At 39.5% G+C, this 22,899-nt stretch overlaps 1 protein-coding gene across 1 annotated transcript in view; it reads left to right on the forward strand.

The window, feature by feature from the left end:
- The first annotated feature begins 1,688 nt into the window (after positions 1–1,688).
- Positions 1,689–22,899, forward strand: part of mybpc3 (myosin binding protein C3) — a 53,359-nt gene continuing 32,148 nt past the window's right edge. The window contains exons 1-12 of the mRNA XM_052142092.1: positions 1,689–1,796; positions 11,092–11,361; positions 12,869–13,000; positions 14,095–14,181; positions 14,271–14,419; positions 15,095–15,212; positions 15,481–15,529; positions 15,826–15,870; positions 19,502–19,561; positions 20,656–20,819; positions 21,124–21,256; positions 21,472–21,474. Coding sequence (XP_051998052.1) covers positions 1,772–1,796; positions 11,092–11,361; positions 12,869–13,000; positions 14,095–14,181; positions 14,271–14,419; positions 15,095–15,212; positions 15,481–15,529; positions 15,826–15,870; positions 19,502–19,561; positions 20,656–20,819; positions 21,124–21,256; positions 21,472–21,474 — 1,235 coding nt within the window. The 5' untranslated portion in view covers positions 1,689–1,771. The remainder of the gene's footprint in view (positions 1,797–11,091; positions 11,362–12,868; positions 13,001–14,094; positions 14,182–14,270; positions 14,420–15,094; positions 15,213–15,480; positions 15,530–15,825; positions 15,871–19,501; positions 19,562–20,655; positions 20,820–21,123; positions 21,257–21,471; positions 21,475–22,899) is intronic.

A 22,899-nucleotide genomic window follows, 5' to 3' on the forward strand; every position in this document is an offset into this window, starting at 1 on the left:
ATCTTCAGAAGTGATTTGATAAGTGTGGGTGAGAAACAGATAAATATTAGGTCCTTTTTTTACTATAAATTCTCCTCCCCAGTAGGTGGAAATATGTACAAAGAATGCAAATCACCAAAAACAAAAGAAGAAAATGAAACAAAGTGGAGATTTATAGTAAAAAGGGACTTAAGTACTGATCTGTTTCTCACCCACACCTGTCATGTCGCTTCTGAAGATATAGGGGATATATACACTTGGTCACCTCATGCATTTGTACTGATCAGATGTGGTTTGAGATGCATTCCATTTGAAATTCTGTCAAATATAGATGCATCTGGCTGTTCAAGCCACATTTTTTCTTTACTCCGCCCAAACAGCACTGCGTCACCATAAGCAAAAAGCTAAACATCACAGCTGTTACCGAGTATTTGCATATGGCTCGCGGATGCACATTGTTGGGGAGCCAGAACTTTTTTCTTCATGTATTTGATGCAGATCACTGACGAAAACTGAAACTAAACACCACAATAAGTGCAGCTGATGCGTAGGGACATATTTCACCTATGATAAGCCCTGAGGGAGAAAATAGACCGCACGCACACACACAGACACATACGCACACTGGGCAAAGTCACTTGGAATCAACTAATAAATCACATCTTTTAAATTTCAGACGTGATCCCTGTTTTATTTGCATATGGCATGGAAATTGAAGATTAGATTTATATCTGTATGGTGGAGACACTTTGATGTGGCCAAGTGTAAATGGAATGTGCTTATTCAACTGGAAAGCAATCCGATCAGAAAAATGCACAAAGTGGCCAAGTGTAAATACCTTGTTAGATTTAACCACTGGAGTCTTGTGGATAATTTTATGCTAAATTTATATGCTTTTTGGACCTTCAAATTTCTGGTCACCGTTCACTTGCATTGTATGGACCTACAGAGCTGAGACATTTTTCTAAAAACCTTAATTTGTGTTCAACAGAAGATTAAAAAGTCATACTCATTTGAGATGGCATGAGGGTGAGTAAATGAGGAGAGAATTTTCATTTTTGGGTGAACTATCCCTTTAACATCTCCTTTTGTGTTCCATAAAAGAAGAAACTCATACAAGTTTAGAACAACATAAGAGTGAGTAAATGATGAGTGAATCATCCCCTTAAATAATCGAAAGTACATTGTATACCTTATGCCTTGCATTTTGAGAAAAAAGACACACATCTTAAACCTGTATATATTATTGAATTATTGATAGGCAAAGATGCTGAGGCAGAATACGAGGCTGCATATTTAAAAGTTGCCTATTTCAGAGGGTATCTAGGCATGTTAGATGTAGTTCAGTAACAAAAAAAGAAAAAAAAGGTGTTTTTGTGTGTGTGTTTTTCTATGCATAGAGTTTGACCCACTTCTTTGAACTGCTGGGTTTAGGAGGGAACATCTGGAAGGTTCAAGATAGTTTGCTATTGTCAGACTCTAAATTTAACCCATCCTCTCCTCTCTCTTATCCCTTATCCTCCTTCCACCTTTAGCTTTTTTGTTCTGTCATCCAATGGAGGTGATGGAAAGTTGACTAAATTATATGTCATGGATTTAGATGGGTGATGGGTTGGGTAGAGTGGTTTGGGTCTCAGAGGTATGTGTTCATCATCATCTTTGTTTAAAAAGCAAGGGAAGAGGCGGGGCATATACGGTGGAAATGTTTGGGGGATGGGGGGTATCTATTAAAAGAGAAGAGAGGTTGGTATCCACAATGCCTGTTGGAACCCATTAGGGACACTCAACCAGGATGCCGGAGCCAACTAAAAAAGCTGGTATGCAAGAGTTTCTTATCATTCTATTCAAAACGTGGTGCACAATGGAGTGTAATCAAGCTGAAGAGACTTTACATTTAACTGTTTGTGGTGTTGTTTTTTTAATGAAATACAAATTTGTATACTTCTAAACTTTGACCCTTTGTTTGTTGGGTTGACCACTGGAAAAACTTCATCAATTTACAGTACATATGTGCAGGTGTACGAACACCTGCTCCTGTGTTCTTAGTGTAATCTATAGTAATATGGAACAATTACAGACATTTGTAATTAAACTTGTATTGGGAATGGAAAGATAAGCTTGATTTGAGGAACTCATTAAATAGTTCAGTTTCTTTCATTTTCATTACATACATTATGTCAAGATTGAAGTTCTTTTAAAGTCTGCGACATGTTGCAACTGCTTTTACAAGCCTAACACAAGATCCTGTACATTAACTGCATTCATTACATCTGACTGTAGTGGTTACTTTTCTTGAGGTCATTTTGTCATATTTCAGAACCAAAAATCTGGTACTGAAAAAATTATTTATTTTATTTATTATTGTCTAAAATACGTCTTCACAAAATTACAGTTATTAAAGCGCTGTTTCAAGCCAGATAATGTAGGCTAACATAATTCATGACATTCTTGAGGTCATTTTGCCATATTTCAGAACCAAAAAACTGGCATTCTTAAAACAAAGGGGGAAAAAACATGTTTTAATTGTTTAAAATACATCTTAACAAAAGTACAATTAATAAAGGGCCAATTAGCCTAATGCCTAAAAAGTGCTACAATAATCCCAGTGGACTAAATGGCATGCCAGGACTGGTGGTTTTTAGAAGCGAATATAATAGCCCTGTCTAAAGCGAGAATTAACGGATTGCCATAATGTGATACCACCTGTTTTACAGCTCACTGTGGCGATATTAGCTAAGACCCATAGTATGCTAATAATGCAGTTGCATCATTGTTCTGTTCCAAGCAATTCAGTTTAGTGTTAGTCACAAAAGCCATCAACAGAATATTTCCCTTCACACCCTTTCACAATTGCTTCAGTCTCTTTCAAAGATTGTCCAGGTCTAGACCCATAACAGGGCATCTTCATAGGTCTTAGTGCTAGTTTTTCATTATTAAATCCATCAAATAGATGGCCTATTCTCTCTTGTAAACCCAAGACACATCCACAGGAGGCAAATGTTTGTGAGACAACAATCAACATCCAGTAGAAACTTCCTTCTCATGTATTATCTCTTATTCCACTGTATTTTAGATATTTAACCAAGTATTTAAGCTAATCCTTCATGCAGACATTTCATGTAAACATGCTAAGCGTGTTTGTACAGTTTTGTCCTGATTAAACTTTCTCTGACATCGTTGTTCTATCATTATATTTGTGGGTGGCTGTGGCTCAGGTGGTAGAGGGGGTTGGCCACTAATCGCAGGGTTGGCGGTTCGATTCCTGGCCCACATGACTCCACATGCCAAAGTGTCCTTGGGCAAGACACTGAACCCCAAGTTGCTCCCAATGGCAGTCTAGCACCTTGCCATCCATCCAGTCAGTGGAACAAAGACAGCATGGATAGAAGCAGTCTTCAAATGGCAAGAGAGGGACCAGTACTTGATAGACAACAGAAATAGATTCCTGCTAATCCCTCTAGCAGCTACCTGTGGCTGTGTCACTGTGAACAGCTTTTCTCAGCGGGGAGCATATGCTCTCTATATTTAAACCCAAAGGGTTGGCTTGCTTTGTCGTTGAACCATCTGCACTGATGTGCTCAAGGTCTCTGATTCAAAGCGTAAGAAAGAACAGAGAATAAACACTTAATAATGCAATGCATGAAACCATGTAACAATAGCCCTGAAGTTCAAATTACAAATGTAATCTCCGGAGGACGCAGCCTTTGAAACACAGAATAACTTTTTATTCATAAATTATGTCACAAATGCTACAAATCCACAAAGTTAAGAATTAAAGTTTAGAATTATTTGTTCACTCAAGATTTGGATGCCACACTGTTAAAAAGAAAAATGAGAAAAAAAGAATAGAAAAGAAAATGTTGAGTTTAGTCAAATTCGGATTTGGAATGCAGAAGTAAAGAAATAGCAGGGTAAAACTGTATAGCGGTACATGGGAATATATTAACCCTATTACACTATCACTTTCCAAAAAAGAAAAAATAGAGCAATGAATTACAGCAGTTAAAGTAGAAGAGAGAAATGGGTCTATATGTGTATTACATACACAAACACACACACACAAATAAATAAATAAATAGCAAATATAACATTTTGCTAGATTTACGCTGCTAAATAAGGTGTAATTGCATCATCATTCAGCTCAAGAGTCCATTCTTAGGGGCTGTTCACACCTACAGTGTTTTAGCATCTGACATTGGATATCTACCATTGCATCGCATTTCACTGTTCTTTCATAGTCTCTTGCAGGAGTGCAAAATTTTTAAGATGCCATGTCAAGCCAAGAATGTGTCTCAAAATACCATTCTGTTCCATTTGTATCACTGCATCAAACTTTTTTTATGCAAGAATGTGTTCAGTCTGAATGGCCACTTATTTCCATCCCAAAATGTAAGCAATAACATTTACTTTCTTCACTCTGACCACTTGATCAGTTTAGTAATACTCTTGCCTTAGCTAAATTGTGTTGGGGCTAAATTTTACACAATATATAGATCCAGCATCTGTGTGGAGAGGCCCGAAGGACATCACCAAGTACAAGACACCATCCCCTTGCTCTGTAGAGAATCAAAAAATGGCTGATGACCTGAATGTGTTTTACTGCAGATTTGAAAAGCCCAGTCACACACCCCTCCCCCACTCCTATATTCCCTTCACACACACACTTACACCTCCTGCAACCCCCCTTCTACCCCCTCCTGCTACTCAACCTACACTTATGTTCTGTGAGGAGGATGTGTGCCTGGTATTCAGGAAAGCTTCAGGCACAGACGGTGTTTCACCTGCCTGTCTAGAAGTCTGCGCTGACCAACTGGCCCTCATCTTCACACAGATCTTCAACAGATCACTGGAGCAGTGTGAAGTTCCCTGCTGCTTCAAACCCTCCGCCATCATTCCGGTCCCCCCAAAGAAACACAGGACTTAATGACTACAGACCTGTCACTCTAACGTCTGTGGTCATGAAGTGGTTTGAGAGACTTGATCTACCTGAAAGACATCGCTGGACCCTGCTAGACTCCCTTCAGTTTGCGTACTGAGCAAACAGGTCTGTGGATGATGCTATCAACATGGGAATGCATTGTATCCAGCAGCAGCTTGACAGACCTTGGACTTATACAAGGATCCTATTCGTGGACTTCTGTTCAGCCTTCAATACCATCATGCCTGATCTTCTCTCATTCAAACTGACCCAGCTCTCTGTGCCCACCCCAATCTGTCAATTGATCACCAGATTTCTGACTGTTAGGCAGCAGCTATTGAGACTGGGGAAACTCACATTCGGGACCCTCACAATTAGCACTGGTGCTCCTCAGGGATTCGTTCTCTCTTCACTGCACTTCTCCCTGTACACGAATGACTGCACTGCAAAGGACCCCACTGTCAAGCTCTTGAAGTCTGCAGACAACACCACGGTCATCGGCCTCATCCGCGATGGTGACGAGTCTGCATAAATACTTCCTGAACAGCACTGTGGCAGCAGTGCAGTCCTTCAGATTCCTGGGATCTACCATCTTTCAGGACCTGAAGTGGGACACCCACATAGACTCCATTGTTAAGAAGGTTTAGCAGAGGTTATACTTCCTTCACTAGCTGAGAAAGTTCAACCTGCCATAGGAGCTGCTGAGTGCTGACACAGTTCTACTTGGCCTTCATTGAGTCTGTCCTGTGTACATCGTCTGGTTTGGTTCAGTCATCAAATCTTGGATTGTTGATCCAAGATGGCGGCGTAGTAGCACGCATCGGCCACTCAGGATCCAAAATGGGGCTATTTTTGTTAAAAAATCCCGACTTTTGCGACACATGGACATCGAAGCAACCGGTGTTCGTGTCTACCATCGCCAGACACTACTGAAATATAAGACTCATGCAAAAACCAAGCTGCATGATGACTTGCAGGAGGCGCCTGATGCCGGTGGCCGGGGGAGAGAATGTCGTAAATGGTGTGCGAGGAAGCGGAAGTGCGGCAAGAGGCTAAAAACAAACCCTAGCCGGCTGGCTCTCCCGTCTATCCTGCTCTCAAATGTTTGCTCCCTGGACAATAAACTATATCTATATCCGACTTCAGCAGGCTATGCAGCATGAGTTTAGAGACTGCTGCATCTTTGTTTTCACGGAGACGTGGCTCAGCGACAGAGTTCCGGACGCCGCCATTCAGCTAGACCGGCTCGCCTCGTTTCGTGCCGACAGAAATGCAGCTCTCTGCGGTAAGACTCGTGGTGGTGGCTTGTGTGTTTACATCAACACGGAATGGTGCAAGAACTCTATGCTAGTCTCTAGTTACTGTTCATCGCTGTTGGAGCTTGTGACTGTTAGATGCAGACCTTTTTATTTACCACGGGAATTCACCACTGTTTGCATAACCGGAGTTTACATTCCTCCCAGCGCTAATGCTAAGGAAGCGCTCTGTATGGGGCTATGAGCGAACTGCAGAACGCTCACCCCGATGGACTGTGTATTGTTGCCGGAGATTTCAACCATGCGAATCTCAAGACAGTGCTCCCTAAATTCCGTCAGTATGTGGACTTTGCAACGAGAGGGGTGAACACGCTTGATCTTGTTTACACAAACATCCCAGGCGCGTACCGGGCGGAGCCCCGCCCCCACCTCGGCTACTCAGACCACATCTCTGTTATGTTAATTCCAGCATACAGACCGCTCGTCAGATGCACAAAACCGCTTCAGAAGCAGGTGAAAACCTGGCCAGCAGGAGCCATCTCTGCTCTTCAGGACTGTTTTGAGTGTATTGACTGGCACATGTTCAGGGAGGCTGCAACTTATGGGGATTCTACCAACTTGTAGGAATACACAGCATCAGTGGCCAGCTACATCAGCAAGTGCATTGATGATGTCACTTTCTCCAAGACCATCACCACACGCTCCAACCAGAAGCCGTGGATGACTGCGAAGGTGCGCACGCTGCTGAGGACCCGAGACTCCGCCTTCAGAGCAGGCGATAAGGTAGCCCTAAGAACAGCTAGGGCCAAATTGTCCTGGGCCATCAGAGAGGCAAAGCGCACACACGCCCAGAGAATCCACAGTCACTTCCAGGACAGCGGTGACACACGGCGCATGTGGCAGGGCATCCAGGCCATCACAAACTACAGGACAACATCAGTTGCCTGTGACAAAGATGCCTCCATTCCAGATGCACTGAATGACTTCTACGCTCGGTTTGAAGTGCAGAATGATGTGATGGCGAGGAAGACCACCCCTCCTCCCAACGACCAGGTGCTCTGTCTTACCACGGTGGATGTGAGGAAAACTCTATGTAGAGTCAACCCACGGAAGGCTGCTGGACCAGACAACATTCCTGGCAGAGTGCTCAGAGGACGTGCAGACCAGCTAGCAGATGTTCTTACCGACATCTTCAACATCTCTCTGAGCAGCACCATTGTTCCAACGTGCTTCAAGGCCACCACCATCATCCCCATGCCAAAGAAGTCTTCAGTGTCCTGCCTCAATGACTACCATCCCGTCGCACTCACACCAATCATCATGAAGTGCTTCGAGAGGCTCGTCATGAGGCACATTAAGACCCAGCTGCCCCCCTCTCTAGACCCACTGCAGTTTGCGTATCGTCCAAACCATTCAACGGACGATGCCATCACCACAACCCTCCATCTGGCCCTCACCCACCTAGAAAAAAAGGACTCATACGTTCAAATGCTGTTCATAGACTTCAGCTCAGCATTCAACACGATAATTCCTCAGCACCTGATTGGAAAGCTGAACCTGCTGGGCCTGGACACCTCCCTCTGCATCTGGATCCTGGACTTCCTGACTGGGAGACCTCAGTCAATCTGGATCGGGAACAGCATCTTCAGCACCACCACACTGAGCACGGGGTCCCCCCAGGGCTGTGTGCTCAGTCCACCGCTGTTCACTCTGCTGACTCATGACTGTGCAGCAATGCACAGCTCGAACCACATCGTCAAGTTCGCAGATGACACGACCACGGTGGGTCTCATCAGCAAGAACGACGAGTCAGCATACAGAGAGGAGGTGCAGCAGCTAACGGACTGGTGTAGAGCCAACAACCTGTCCCTGAATGTGGACAAAACAAAAGAGATGGTTGATGACTTTAGGAGAGCACAAGGTGAACATCCGCTGAACATCGACGGCTCCTCTGTTGAGATCGTCAAGAGCACCAAATTCCTTGGTGTTCACCTGGCGGAGAACCTCACCTGGTCCCTCAACACCAGCTTTATTACCAAGAAAGCCCAGCAGCGTCTCTACTTTCTTCGAAGGCTGAGGAAAGCACATCTCCCACCCCCATACTCACTACATTCTATAGAGGGACTATTGAGAGCAGCTGCATCACTGCCTGGTTTGGGACTTGCATCGTTTCGGACCGCAAAGCCCTGCAGAGGATAGTGAGGACAGCTGAGAAGATCATCGGGGTCTCTCTACCCTCCATCAAAGACATTTACAAAAAACACTGCATCCGCAAAGCAACCAGCATTATGGACGACCCCACACACCCCTCACACAAACTCTTGCTGTCTGGCAAGAGGTACCGAAGCATTCGGGCCCTCACGGCCAGACTGTCTAACAGCTACTTCCCCCAAGCCATCAGACTCCTCAATACTCAGAGACTGGTTTGACACACACACACACACACGTGTCCTGAGTTGCACTTTAATTACTGTCACTTTATAACTGTCTGCTACCTCAATAACTGCCATGTGCATGGAACACTAGCTCATAGTATGTTATGTTTATGTTTTTAGAAACTGTCATCTTTTTGCACTACTGTGTACTGGTCTCTCACTGTGCCTATTGTCCTGTTCATTGTCAGAAATGTCTTGTACTGTCCCGTACATTTTGCACATGTTTGCACGTGCACTTTATATAGGTATATATATATAGGTATTTTATATAGGTATTTTATTTAGTTGTGTAGTCTCATGTGGTCCTGTGTTTGTCCTATGTTGTTTTTATGTAGCACCATGGTCCTGGAGGAACGTTGTCTCGTTTCTCTGTGTACTGTACTAACTGTATATGGTTGAAACGACAATAAAAACCACTTGACTTGACACTTGACTTGAAATCAGAGAGAAGGAAACTACAACGGGCAGTCAGGACTGCTGAGAGGATTATTGGTGCCCCCTTGCCCACCCTGCAAGACCTGTATGTCTCCAGAGTGAGGAAACATGCAGGTAGAATCACTCTGGACCCCACACACACTACCCACTCCCTCTTTGAACTGTTGCCCTCTGGTCGGCGCTTCAGAGCACTGGGCGCCAGGACATCCAAGCACAAATATACAGTTTTTACCTACAGGCCATTTTCCACATGAACAATTAAACTGCCTTCAGGACTCCCCCATAGTGCATTAATGTAAATAAATATCTCATGTACATATGTAAATTCACACATATCTAATTCAATAACTGACATACCCCTACCTTGCACATATATTACCACTTGCACATGTACATACACCATTCTATGTTATATGTCCTATTATTTGTATGTCTATTTATACTCTTACCTTGTTTTATATTCTTGGTCTCACTGTAATGGTCTGTGTGCACTTGTTTCTCCTATAACAAAAAAAAAAAAAATGCTTTATGTGCATGAGAACATTTGGCAAAAAAGCTCATTCTGATACTGATTCTGATATATTGGATATAAAAATTAGTTTTATAATTGACTGGTAGTGGCCTACTTGCACAACTGCTTCCACAATCTTCTTAGTGCATTCAGCGCACCTACATGCATAGATTAATTATGAAAAGGCAGATTATTTCTTCTTTTTAGGGGTGTCAGCTGATTAAAACAATAAATCATGTTTTTGGCATTAACGTAATTGATCTAACATTTTTAATTTACTGAAATTTACCTCTAAGTATATATTTTCCTTAACAAATGTAGCTAAGCTCAGCTCCTGAAAAATAAATTTAAATATATATATAACCTGCAGCAGCCTGGCTGTCTCATTTACACATATGTCAGTCATTGCTGATATTTCATACCTGTTGATCTTCAATGATAAATTCCACCATACAACAACTGCAAATTACTTTAATTTGGTTAAATGTCCCAGATGGATTGATTTATACAGCTGTTCTCTTACTCTGACCAGACTTTAAAAATCACTCAGAATAGAATTAAGCCGTTTTAGTTTCAAATTGAATAAATAAATTAACTGCGCAAATATATTTAACTACACTATAATTTAATCAATGCCAAACATTATAACTCATTATCTTTGGTAGCTCCTCTGCTGCATTAGCATTTAAACATGAAGCGATATACTTATAAATGAAACAATGACACAAAATAGAAATTAAAATATACATTTAATAAAAACGGGGTGATGCATGAGTTCATCAGACCTCTCTCTCCTCCCTCACACATGGCGCATTGCAGAGTTTTAAGCATGTTGTTGTTTCATTTTTGGTGCTGACACCTTCAACTTTCTGCAATTTGCGGTTCAAACTGATCTGTGGTTAAATATCTGCTACAGACCTCCGTGTGAGGAGAAACGGGGAAATTCGCTTGGAATGTTTATCAGACATTACTTTCTCAGATCAGCTTGGGTTGGATTAAAGCTTTGAACTTTTTATTCCAACAAATTTTTAAGACGCTGTACACAATAAGGTTCAGAATATATCTTCTCCTGTCTCTGAAATTTCTGTCTTACAAAATCTTCTTATGTTCACTTAATTTTAGTGAGTTTCAGGAACAAGGTAACTGGTACATAACAGGAAACTAGTGAGCCACTTTATTTCAAAGCAGAATTACGTCATGAGGTTCAGTGCAAGTAGTCCATTCAGAGTTGGCTACCAGTTTGTCTGGTACTTCTAGAAATAGCTTCCATTTGAGGATGACTTATGAGTGAGTATATGTGCTAATCTATTACATATGATGGTGTGCTGGTCATCTAGAGACATCTCAGCATAAGGCTATGAAGTCTTGAGGCACATTGAAGGAGTGAGATATTGAAGAGAGAGAGAAAACCGGGTCAGGGCAAGACATTTTCATAGACAGCGAGCAGCAAACATGTTTATGAAAACCTTCTTATGTGCTTGAGGTGGCCTTTTTACATACACACTTTGGAAATGCATCCTTTCCATCTGACCTTACCTGCCTCCCTCACCCCCTCAGTCTCTGCCTTTACCAAGAAACCAAAGTCTCAGACTGCTGAGATTGGGGCAACAGTCATTTTTGAAGTGGAGACTGAGAAGCCTGATGCAAAGGTGAGATGGCAGCAAGACTCCAAGGACATCTCATCCAGTGACAAATACACCATCTCAGCAGAGGGCAATAAGCATTCTCTTACCATAAACAATGCTGTCCAGGAGGATGCAGTAGGATATGCTGTCATTGCTGGGGGATCAAAGGTCAAATTTGAATTAAAGTTAAAAGAGTCAGAAGGTGGGTGGTTTTTGGATGGTGTCTCATTGCTACACTGCTTCCTATATTTACCTCACAGATGGTCACCCTAGATTTGTTCATCTGTAAACCTTCAGGTGTGGGTCAGTCACAGAGCACCATAACTAATTCACCTTCTGAGGCAATTTTCTCTTGAGGTATATAACTGTTTTTTGTTGTTTTTAAAAAGCCAATTTTGTTTTTAGCATGTCATCACGTTTGTGCATTGCTCTGAAGCTGTTCACTATTTTAAAGGACTTCTTTGCCTGCTGGGGAATCTGGAAAACTCACCAGAACTCTTAAATCTGTTCTTCACTTGAAACACTTTTGCCCTTCAGTTTCCTTTCTTGGAGCTTGTTACACTGTAGGCATTGTGTATGGAAAAAAAACTGATAACTGAGGGTTCAAAACATGAATTTTATACTGGAGGAAAAACTAGATTAGCTTGTGTCTAGCCAGTCAAACACACACACACACACACACACACACACACACACACACACACACACACACACACACACACACACACACACACACACACACACGTTGTGTTTCCATGTTTTATGGGGACTTTCCATAGACATAATGGTTTTTATACTGTACAAACTTTATATTCTATCCCCTAAACCTAACCCTACCCCTAAACCTAACCCTCACAGAAAACTTTCTGCATTTTTACATTTTCAAAAAACATAATTTAGTATGATTTATAAGCTGTTTTCCTCATGGGGACCGACAAAATGTCCCCACAAGGTCAAACATTTCGGGTTTTACTATCCTTATGGGGACATTTGGTCCCCACAAAGTGATAAATACACGCTCACACACACACACACACACACACACACACACACACACACACACACACACACACACACACACACACACATATGTAGTGTTTCCATGTTTTATGGGGACTTTCTATAGACATAATGGTTTTTATACTGTACAAACTTTATATTCTATCCCCTAAACCTAATCCTACCCCTAAACCTAAACCTCACAGAAAACTTTCTGCATTTTTACATTTTCAAAAAACATAATTTAGTATGATTTATAAGCTGTTTTCCTCATGGGGACCGACAAAATGTCCCCACAAGGTCAAAAATTTCGGGTTTTACTATCCTTATCCCCACAAAGTGATAAATACACGCTCACACGCACACGCTCACACGCACACACACACACACACACACACACACACACACACACACACACACACACACACACACACACACACACACACACACACACACAGGACAAGCTGAAGTGGCAGATGAGATGGTAGTCCAAATTTACAAAAGTTTTGGTAGTTCTTCAAGAACGTTGAATATGCAGATTAGTGAAACTGGTTTAACTGCGCAAACTGGACTATTGATGCTGAGCGTTGGCTGTGTTTTAGTACCTTTGTAGAAAATATATAATTGTTTCTCATTTTCTAAATATAATTTAAAGAATAGAGAACCCAGTTCAGAGAATGCCATTATAATGTCTTTTTACGTATTTGCAGTGAAGGAAGCAAAACAAGCTGTATCCCCAGAGGCTGCAGCATTGGAAACTAAGTCTTCTGAAACTACAGGGGTCCCATCAGCACCTACTGAAAGTTCAGCACCAGAAACCAGTGGAAAGACAACACCTGATGGTGATTACCAAAACACACAAAGATATATTTACATAGAAGGTGTAAAACTGAATATAAATATAGCACATAATTAATATGATTCCCAAAACAGGGCAGTGATTGATTAAGCATAAGTGGAGTAAATTGATTAAAAATATACTTATTAAATATATACCATAAATACCGTTATATTCATAATTTCATCATATATTTCTAAATACATATACATAGTTATATATTTAAAAAGATTTTTGTTTAATTTTTGCCCCATAAAATACTATTCTGATTCAGATCATTATTGTGAGGCACAGAAACAACGAATATCTCAATAAGATATCAAATAATCTTTTACTGTTTTGATAAATTCAATAAATATGTAACAATTAATTTGACACTGTAACTTGATCCATTGGTCAGTAAATAAATCCAGTGATCAGCATAATTTCAGCCAGAATGACCACTTGGTCTCATGGTAAGGTTTTCGCCTCTAGTACAAGGAGTTCCGGATTCTAAACTCATATATTTTTTATTTTGATAAACAAAGAAATTATCTGTACAGTGGATGTACGTATATCATGAGCGGGGGACACATCTGTTTTGATATTTATTGAAAATGTGATTTTTTTGTATCATATTTGATGCAGAACAGCGGAGTGAGAAGAGCAGACTTCTGCATGCACGAGAGTACATCGTTACTCAACACAACTCATAATAGCCACAAAGCGCACTCATTATAATATCAAAAATAACAAACTCCAGCACCAGAATCACCAGTTATTAAAACACACATGAAAGAAATGGAAACTTCTGGTCAAGAACTGGAGATGTTTCTTCTTCAATAGACAATTACCTGATGAAAGTTATTTCAAAAAGTTGTGGAGACAAAATTGGCAATGGCAAAAAGTGATTGGGACATGTCCCACCCATCCCACCTGTAAATGATGCCTATGACTGTGGCTCTTTTGTGGCATCAAATATTGCCATAAAAAGTATTCTGAAGTATTACGGGAAAGCTGTTCCTTTGGTGATGCTAGTGGGGATTCACTCATTTCTAAATATTAAAAATGCTTAATTGACTTTTTGTTAGATTTATTGTTTCTGCTCCCCCTCCCTAGCTCTGCCTGAGAGTCATCAGCCTGACACAAGGCAGGACCTTACTGGTCTCTTCACAGAGAAGCCTCAGAGTGGGGAGGTAACTGTGGGTGAGTGACCTCTTGTCAATAGGATATTGATATAGGGGTTTAAAATAACCTGTAAAAATACAATCTTCCAATCTTCTCCTTCCATGTAGGTGAGAACATTACCTTTGTGGCTAGAGTGGGTGGTGAATCTTTGTTGAAGAAGCCTGCAGTAAAATGGTTCAAAGGAAAGTGGATGGATCTGGCCAGCAAGTCAGGAAAGCATCTGCAACTCAAAGAGCAGTATGACCGCAACACTAAGGTCTGCCTATGTTCTGATTAAAAAGACAGTTATGCAGTATACACTCACTGAGCACTTTATTAGGAACATCTGTACACCTACTTATTCATGCGATTATCCAATCAGCCAATCGTGTGGCAGCAGTGCAATACATAAAATCACACAGATACGGGTCAGGAGATTCACTTAATGTTCACATCAACCATCAGAATGGGAAAAAATGTGATCTAAGTGATTTTGATTGAGGCAAAATTTTGGGTGCCAGACGGGCTGGTTTGAATATTTCTGTAACTGCTGATCTCCTGGGATTTTCACACACAACAGTCTCTAGAATTTAGCCAGAATGGTGCCAAAAACAAAAACACCCAGTCAGCGGCAGTTCTGCGGACAGACATGTCTTGTTGGTGAGAGAGGTCAACAGAGAATGGTCAGACTGGTTTGAGCTGACAGAAAGGCTATAGTAACTCAGATAACCACTCTGCACAATTGTAGTGAGAAGAATAGCATCTCAGAATGCACAACACGTCGAACCTTAAGGCGGATGGGCTACAACAGCAGAAGACCTCGTTGGGAGCTTTATGTAGTGTTCCAAATAAAGTGCTCAGTGAGTGTACTTCTGCAGTAGATAATACAAAAAAATAAGTTAAATAAGTGCCAAGATTTCGCAAAAACGTTTGTGAACACTTTTTCATTCAGGTGTACACATTCGAGATGCATATTGTTGCAGCTAAAGCAAACTTTGCTGGAGCATATCGCTGTGAGGTGTCATCGAGAGACAAGTTTGACAGCTGTAATTTTGACCTTTTAGTACATGGTAAGACCCACACTGTTTGTTTTAGGCTGAACACAACAGCCTGAATAAGAAGAAACATGCGTGCTTGATAAATGAGACAGAATTGTCAATATACTGGGTATATGCCACCACTCACTCATCCAAACTGCACAATTAAGCCAAAACATTTTCAAAGAAATAAAATCTTATCTGATACTGGTAGTATGTATGTAGTGAGCACATAATTCACAATTGTACCAAATTAATCTGCCTTTCCACTGTTCTCCCCCATGTGCACATTCTACTTCAGAGGCTCGTACAACCGAAGGGTTTGATATTCGCAGTGCATTTAGGCGCACGTGAGTATTTTTTTTTTCAACATACTTTATGATTATCTTATGAAGTGTGAATCCTAAAAAGAAAAAAAGTGACTATTCATTCGAACCAGTAGTATTCTTTCACGCGAACCAGCAGTATCCTTTCATTGCAGCAATAAATTATAATAAATAAATTGTTTGTCTGTTTGGGGTTCATTGAAGTGTTTATGATTTTGAGCAGATGCTATCATTTATTTTTGTGGTTTTGTTTTTATGTAAAGATAGCATTTCAATACATTTTTGGGATTCAAAGTAATGCATTTATACTGATTACCCAGGAGCACCAGTTCAGGTGGTAAGAAGAAGATGGGAGAGCCTGGCAGGTAGCTATACTGTAGGGGTTTGCTGCAACAGTAGGGGATATATTCACATGGTTGTTGTCTTTACTGAACTAAACCCTCAGATTTTTCATCACAAGGAATGCTTTGGGCATTCACTCTCCATCCCTGTCTATCTGTCAATCATTTGTTATTGCTTGCCCCTTTAATTCTGTCCTTTTCAATCTTCTTCCATTTTCTGACAACATCTAAGGAGAGTTGACATTAGTCATTGCTGACGCTTTATGACCCACTCTCCAAGGATCTCTGCAAAATCTAATTCCGACTCTAATTTCATTTCTGTTCTCTTCTCACCCTTTACTCTGTTTTAATTTATTATTATTTTGCGAGAAGAGCAGTTTTCCAAAGCTCCTTACTGGTATATCAGAGGCAGTAGACCATGAAGTGAATATGATTTCCCTGTCCACTGATCTTTTCAAGTGCAGGCACTGATTAAGAGTGAGCAGATTAGAGGCATGTTTTGCCACCAATTTAATCAGAAACAGGACTATGTTCATACAGTTAATGTGAAATAGTTTTATAATGCACTTTCATTCAGGTAATTTGTCATTTAATCACTGAAATCTCCTCAGTATACCTGAACATTTTACAGTGGCTAAGATCTTGTCAAAACCAGTGGAACCAGCTGCGCAAACTTTGAGTGAAATGCTCCTTTTGTTGCTCATCCTTATGCCAAGTTAAGATGGCATGCTCCTCAGGAGCGGCTCATCATGGGTTGTAATGCTCATGGATATATCCTTTTTAAATCCCCTTAGCCCTACAGATCAGAGAGAAGACTCTAGGATGAGATTAACATTTGTATCCTTATAAAAAACAGCAAGATGCCAGGGCCTTTGATATGCACAGAGTTGTTTGATCATAGTGGGGGTCTGGTGTGGATTTCACAGAGTCTGTACCGTGTATAAGCATTTTTGCTATTAGTGTTCATATCCGCATCTGCAATGTCCCCCAACAAAGCATATTTAAGAACAGTCAGTGTAGACAGCGTAGGACAGATCACTTTCAGATTCTATGGCATCAATAAAACATGTCTGTGTAAAGTTTGCATGTGGTGTTTACACAATCCATCCCATATAAGCTTGTATACACCTGTACCTTATAGTGGTCGACCGATATGGGTTTTTTAATGGCTGGTGCCGATGTCCAGAGAGCAGGGTGGCCAATAGGCAGACACAATGCCAAAATATAACACAATTTAATACTGTAAATAACAAACATACAATTTATAAAAATAATAAACTCTTATTTAGCACTATATTTACTCAGTTTCACACAAAACAAAACAAAAAATATATTGTATTTTAAATGGTAGATATCAGTTTCTTCAGATCTCTGTTTAGTCATCAAATTTTTGTAATTTATTTGCACATGAAGAAATTATTAATATATTAGGAAGAAATAACAGTACACACTGTAGTCCAGCAATCATGGATGGTATGTCCACATTAGCAATCGCATTTTCTCAAAAAATACAGAATCAAACAATTGTACTTGCAGTGTATAGTGAATGAGAAATGTACTTATAGCACAAGTGAAGTGCTTTTACTTTGGGCTGCATCCGAAAATGTAGCAGCTGACTTTCTACCTTGCTGCCTAATCAGTTAATGGCTTAACTGACATCTGTTTTGAATGAATGGAACTCTTAAGGAAACTGGCCTTTGAATTGTTTGAAAAGCACCTTATTTTCATCGTACCTCCGTATACAGCCTCCGGAGGCAGCATTTCCCTGGTTTCGGACGCAGCATTTATGTTGCACTCACATGCGGATCCATCTCCTGACAGTTTAAATGGCATGGATTGCCTGCTTAGATTGTTACAGACAGACAGTCATGATTTGTGAATGAGAGGAACTTTTGATACTGAAGTTTTTTATTCTGGCTGATAGAATATGCGCTTCAGAGGAAGATATTAGATGAGCGCTCAACGAGATATCTGCATATTTGCAGATGGTATATAAAGAAAGTTTTATTGATATTTGCCTTTTATCATTAGAAAAGTTTTTGAGGATAGACTGTTTGAATATGTTCTTTAGAGGAGGATTTGTGAGCATTCCACAGGATGTTGGATCTGCTGAAGTTGTTTGGTGTTGGTTTATTACATCTGTTTAAATGAGATATTTTTGCTATTAAAATGTCAGAATATCTGCCAATTTATCAGCCTCGGTGATATATTGGTCGACCACTAGTCTCATATACACCTACATCCTTCTCTTAAATGCTTGTATACAACTCTGCCATACTTTGTATGCAATATCCATTCTGTGTACACAAGTAGATATCCATCCCATGTACACCTGTATACACTTTTGCATGTCTTTTATATGCTTGTATATGCTTGAATACACCTGTCCCATGTACACCTGTGTACATCTGTCCCATATATGCCTGTAGCCTATAGACCTGCCACATTTTTGCTTGAATCTATCCATCCCACACATGTCTGTATACAGCTTTCCCAAATAACCATGTACACATAAGTCCCATATACACTTCGGTTCTATATCTGTTTTTACATATCTGTCTCATATGTTTATATACCGTACAGCTGTCCCATATAAGACTGTATACATTCGTCTAATTTTTTCCTGTGTACATCAGTACCATACAGTATAAGTGTGTACACATCTGTGTCACATATATGCTTGTATTAATCCGCCTCATATATTCCTGTATGCATCTGTCCCACACACACTTGTATACATCCATCCAATATATGGTTATATACAGTACTGTGCAAAAGTTTTAGGCACTTGTGAAAACTGTTGAGTGGATGTCTTCAAAAATATTGCCATAAATAGTTTTCATATATTAATTAACATCATACAAGGTGCAGCAATCATAAAAAACCTAAATAAATATTTGGTGTGACTACCTTTGTCTTCAAAACAGCACCAGTTATCATAGGTACACCTTTTTCTTCGTTGTTGGTGAATAGGATGTTCCAAGCGTCATGGAGAAGTTGCCACAGTTCTTCGCTCTATTTAGGCTGTCTCCATTTCTTCCATCTCTACATGTAATCCCAGACTGACTCGATGTTCAGTGGGGGACTCTGTTGGAGTCATGCCATCTGTTGCAGTGTTCCATGTTCTTCTTTTCTGTTCTGTTATATTTGCAAAAGTTGTTATTATATTGACACTAAAGCTGAAGATATAAATAACCAGACAAATGCATTTGTGAAACACCTTATGTACCTAAGACTTTTGCACAGTACTGTACACCTGTCTCAAATATGCTTGTATACATCCCTCTTAAATATGTCTGTGTAAATCTGCCTCATATGCTCTTCGATGCATACAGTATATATCTGTCCCATGTCTGCAAGTCTTTTATATACATCTTTCCCATATATGCCACATCCATTCCATATGCTATATACTGTTCATGCGTATAAATCCTGTACATGAGCTATATGCTTCATGATACCTTTGCTGTAGTATTCCATTCTTTAACATGATAATGAATTAAAATAATTTCAGTTCACAGTTGTGCTTTAAGATTACAGAAGGCTTTAATAGATTATTTTCCTATTTGGAAAAATAACCTACTTTACAATGAGTTTAGAATTGAGCATTGTTTTGTGTGCTCACATTTTGTGGCCTGTGATTTCTTTCCCACAGTAGCACAGATGCAGGTGATGACACAGGAGAACTGGACTTCAGTGCTTTATTGAAAAAGAGGTGAGAACGTGGACATCTTGGATAGTAAATGTGTCAGATACAATTAATGTATAACATTTTGATCTCCTTATTTAGTATATGTTAATATAAAACATCTAAATTTGGTGTGTATGAATTAAGCATATACTTTCCTGTATTAAGTGATTTGTAGTTCTTTATTTAGAGTAGGCTATGACGTGCATAGTGGTTTTTTCTAATATATAATTTGTGTAAAATATCCTCTTCCTCTATGCTACGACCATATTCAGAGAGTAAGTGAGTCATACTGAACTGCCTGCTTATTTGCCATGTGTATGAAGGAATGTTGAGTGTCGTATTGCCTACTGTGTGTGCCTGACAGATTTTCCTTGATTATTCTCTCTCCTAATCAGTCACTGATTGCACTTCAGTCCTATATTTTTCCTTTGCAGATTGTACTCCCACTTGCAACAGAACTAGTCTTATTTTTAGCAAGCTCCTTCACCATTACTCATATACATTGAGTTAATCACATAAATACACCTAGAACTTCTACGTCATTCTACATCCCATGGAATACTTTCCATGTTTAATAACTCTTGCCACGAAAGCATATCAAATTTGTTTTGTCAGTAAACACTGCACTTTCTAATCTCTAATCTTTATATAGTACACACAAGAGGCACATGGAGAGGATACATGTAAATAAGGCAGAACCTTCCCTAGGAGAGAATTTAGACATGCTTTTATAACTTTGTTTAAAACTGTCTTTATGGTGAAGCAGTGCATTGTTATGTGATCTGAGAGCTTGTATAATCAGATGTGGTTTGTCTTGCTTGCTTGACACTTGGGTTATGCCTTTACATAACTACAGCAGCTTCTTAAAAACTGGCCCATGATAAGATATTCATAAGAACAATCTATTTATTAACATAATGTTTAGCATAATCATTTTATATGAGATGAGTAATAAGGTAACTAACATTGATGTGTAGATATCCTCTGTTTTTGAGACTTAAACATAAAGATAACAATATTAAAACATTGTGGAGATATTTGCTTTGTGCTCAATAAAATATGTTTGAACCCAATTTATCACCTTTCCCGAACTTCCATCTTCTGTGCTGGGACTCTAGAGCTGTTCATGTGAGCAGTGTCCCTGACGTAGATGTATGGGACATCCTACAGAAGGCCCCAGTCTCCGAGTATGAAAAGATTGCCTTCCAGTATGGAATTACAGACCTGCGGGGGATGCTTAAGAGACTCAAAAAAATGAAAAAGGAAGAGAAGAAAAGTGAAGGTTTGCAGCCCTGTTGTTATCCACACTACTAAAATATATTTAATTTACTAATTTCACTGTTATTTTTTCAGTAGTTGTAAGGGTGAAACACTGGATGTGAACAGAAGACTTAAGTGTGCTTTTAAAATCTGTTCATAAGAAAATATCAGAGATTTATTTGTCACTTGCTCATGTGGTGCACTGGCAGTGAAATACTTTTTTTTTTTTTTTTCCAACAAATCCTTTAAATTGTGCAAGAAAACATTCTAAAAGTAGTTGCTGATCTTTTTGTCTTCATTGTAATTCTCCTTGGCCCTGACCACAGCATTTCTAAGGAAGCTGGACCCAGCCTACCAGGTTGAAAAGGGACACAAGATAAAACTGCAAATCGAGGTGGCTAATGCAGATGCAGAGGTTAAATGGTTAAAAAATGGTCAAGAGATTCAACCAACAGGAAGGTATCTACTTGGAAAGGCATTCTTTTGATGTGCTCTTATAAAATAAAATAAAATAAATAAATAAATAAATAAAAACATTATTGTAAACATTTTGAGTAAATTTGACAATAGAATGATTTTGATCTCAAATAACGGTCTGTTTCTTTGACTCTTGCCATCACTGTGTGCCTGTGGATGGATGGACTGCCCTTCCTGCTCTCCAATATCAACCAAAGCAAGTGAGTGGCACTCATCAGTCTGCATATAAAAGTATGCAGCTGACACGCAATAAGCAGCCTCAGGGCTCAGCTGTGGGGTTAGATGTCTCAAACGGCCTGTTGACTCTATGAATATGCAGGGATAGTGTTCCTAGAATACAGCACTGTACTGTAGACTTGCATGACAATGTAAGTGCCAGTGGATGGAGGTTGTCATAGATGTTTAAGTACAGTCTGGAATAACAATCGAGAAAAACTATTCTCAAGGGGTGACTCTCCATGAACTCAGTTAAAACATGTTTCACAATAGAATATTAAAGGGAGAATTCACCCAGAAGTTACTCACATCAAGTTGACAAGCAAACACTTATGACTTTCTTTCTTTGTGAAACAAAAAAGATGTTTGCAGTCACCAATGTCTCAGTCACCATTCACTTTAATTTCACACACATACACACATACATACATGTATATATATATATATATATATATATATATATATATATATATATATATATATATATATATACATATATATATACACTGGCGGCAAACATTTTGGAATAGTATACTGATTTTGCTGTTTCAGAAGGAAATTGGTACTTTAATTCACCAAATTGGCATTCAACTGATCACAATCACAAACACAAGAGTAAATGATGACAAATTTGTTATTTTTGGGTGAACTATCCCTGTGATTGTTTGCTATATGATTGTTAACATTATGATGTCTTTTAGGGAATTCACATTATCAAGCTTATTTTTCTTGAGTTAACCCTTTAAGCTCTGAAGGTGTTTTTAAAGATTTCCTCTTTCAATGGCATGCCCACAATTAAAGGTTCATAACTCTCCAGAAAACAAAAAACAAAAAAACAAAATGGTCAATTGTTTGGTATCATTTTAAAGAAAACTTTTCAAAATATAAATTATATGGACTGATACATTCTGAGAATCTCAGCCTAAGAAACTTAAAAATACAAACAAAAAAAATAAAACACAAAAAATTTTAACTTTTAAAACTTTTACATTTTTTAATTTTTTTCTTATTTGAAATGATATATCTCAGGGTGTAAATAAGGTAGCTCTGAGAAACTGCTTTTGTTTTGTTCCCAATCATGTCATCTGTAACTGAGAAAAGTTTTGTGTTGACACAATAAAGCAATCAAAAGTACTTGGTGCCATCCATGTAGTTAGAGTGAACGATCCTCTTTGCCCATATTTGGATGACTTCCACCTCTGGTTACAGCGATCTGAATCTTAATATGGTTTGGCGTTCCATGACGCTGGACAACATATTACATAATTTCTGATGATGTCATCTGATCCAGGAAAGCTAAACATTTTTATCCAGATATCACATTATGTGCTGTGTGCACATTGTGCTTTGTGTGGATTATCTAATGATCTGTGCATCCAATGACGTTGTGTGTGGGCAACGTTTTAACC

This window comes from Xyrauchen texanus, chromosome 2 (genome assembly GCF_025860055.1).
Source record: "Xyrauchen texanus isolate HMW12.3.18 chromosome 2, RBS_HiC_50CHRs, whole genome shotgun sequence".
Lineage (NCBI taxonomy): Eukaryota > Metazoa > Chordata > Actinopteri > Cypriniformes > Catostomidae > Xyrauchen > Xyrauchen texanus.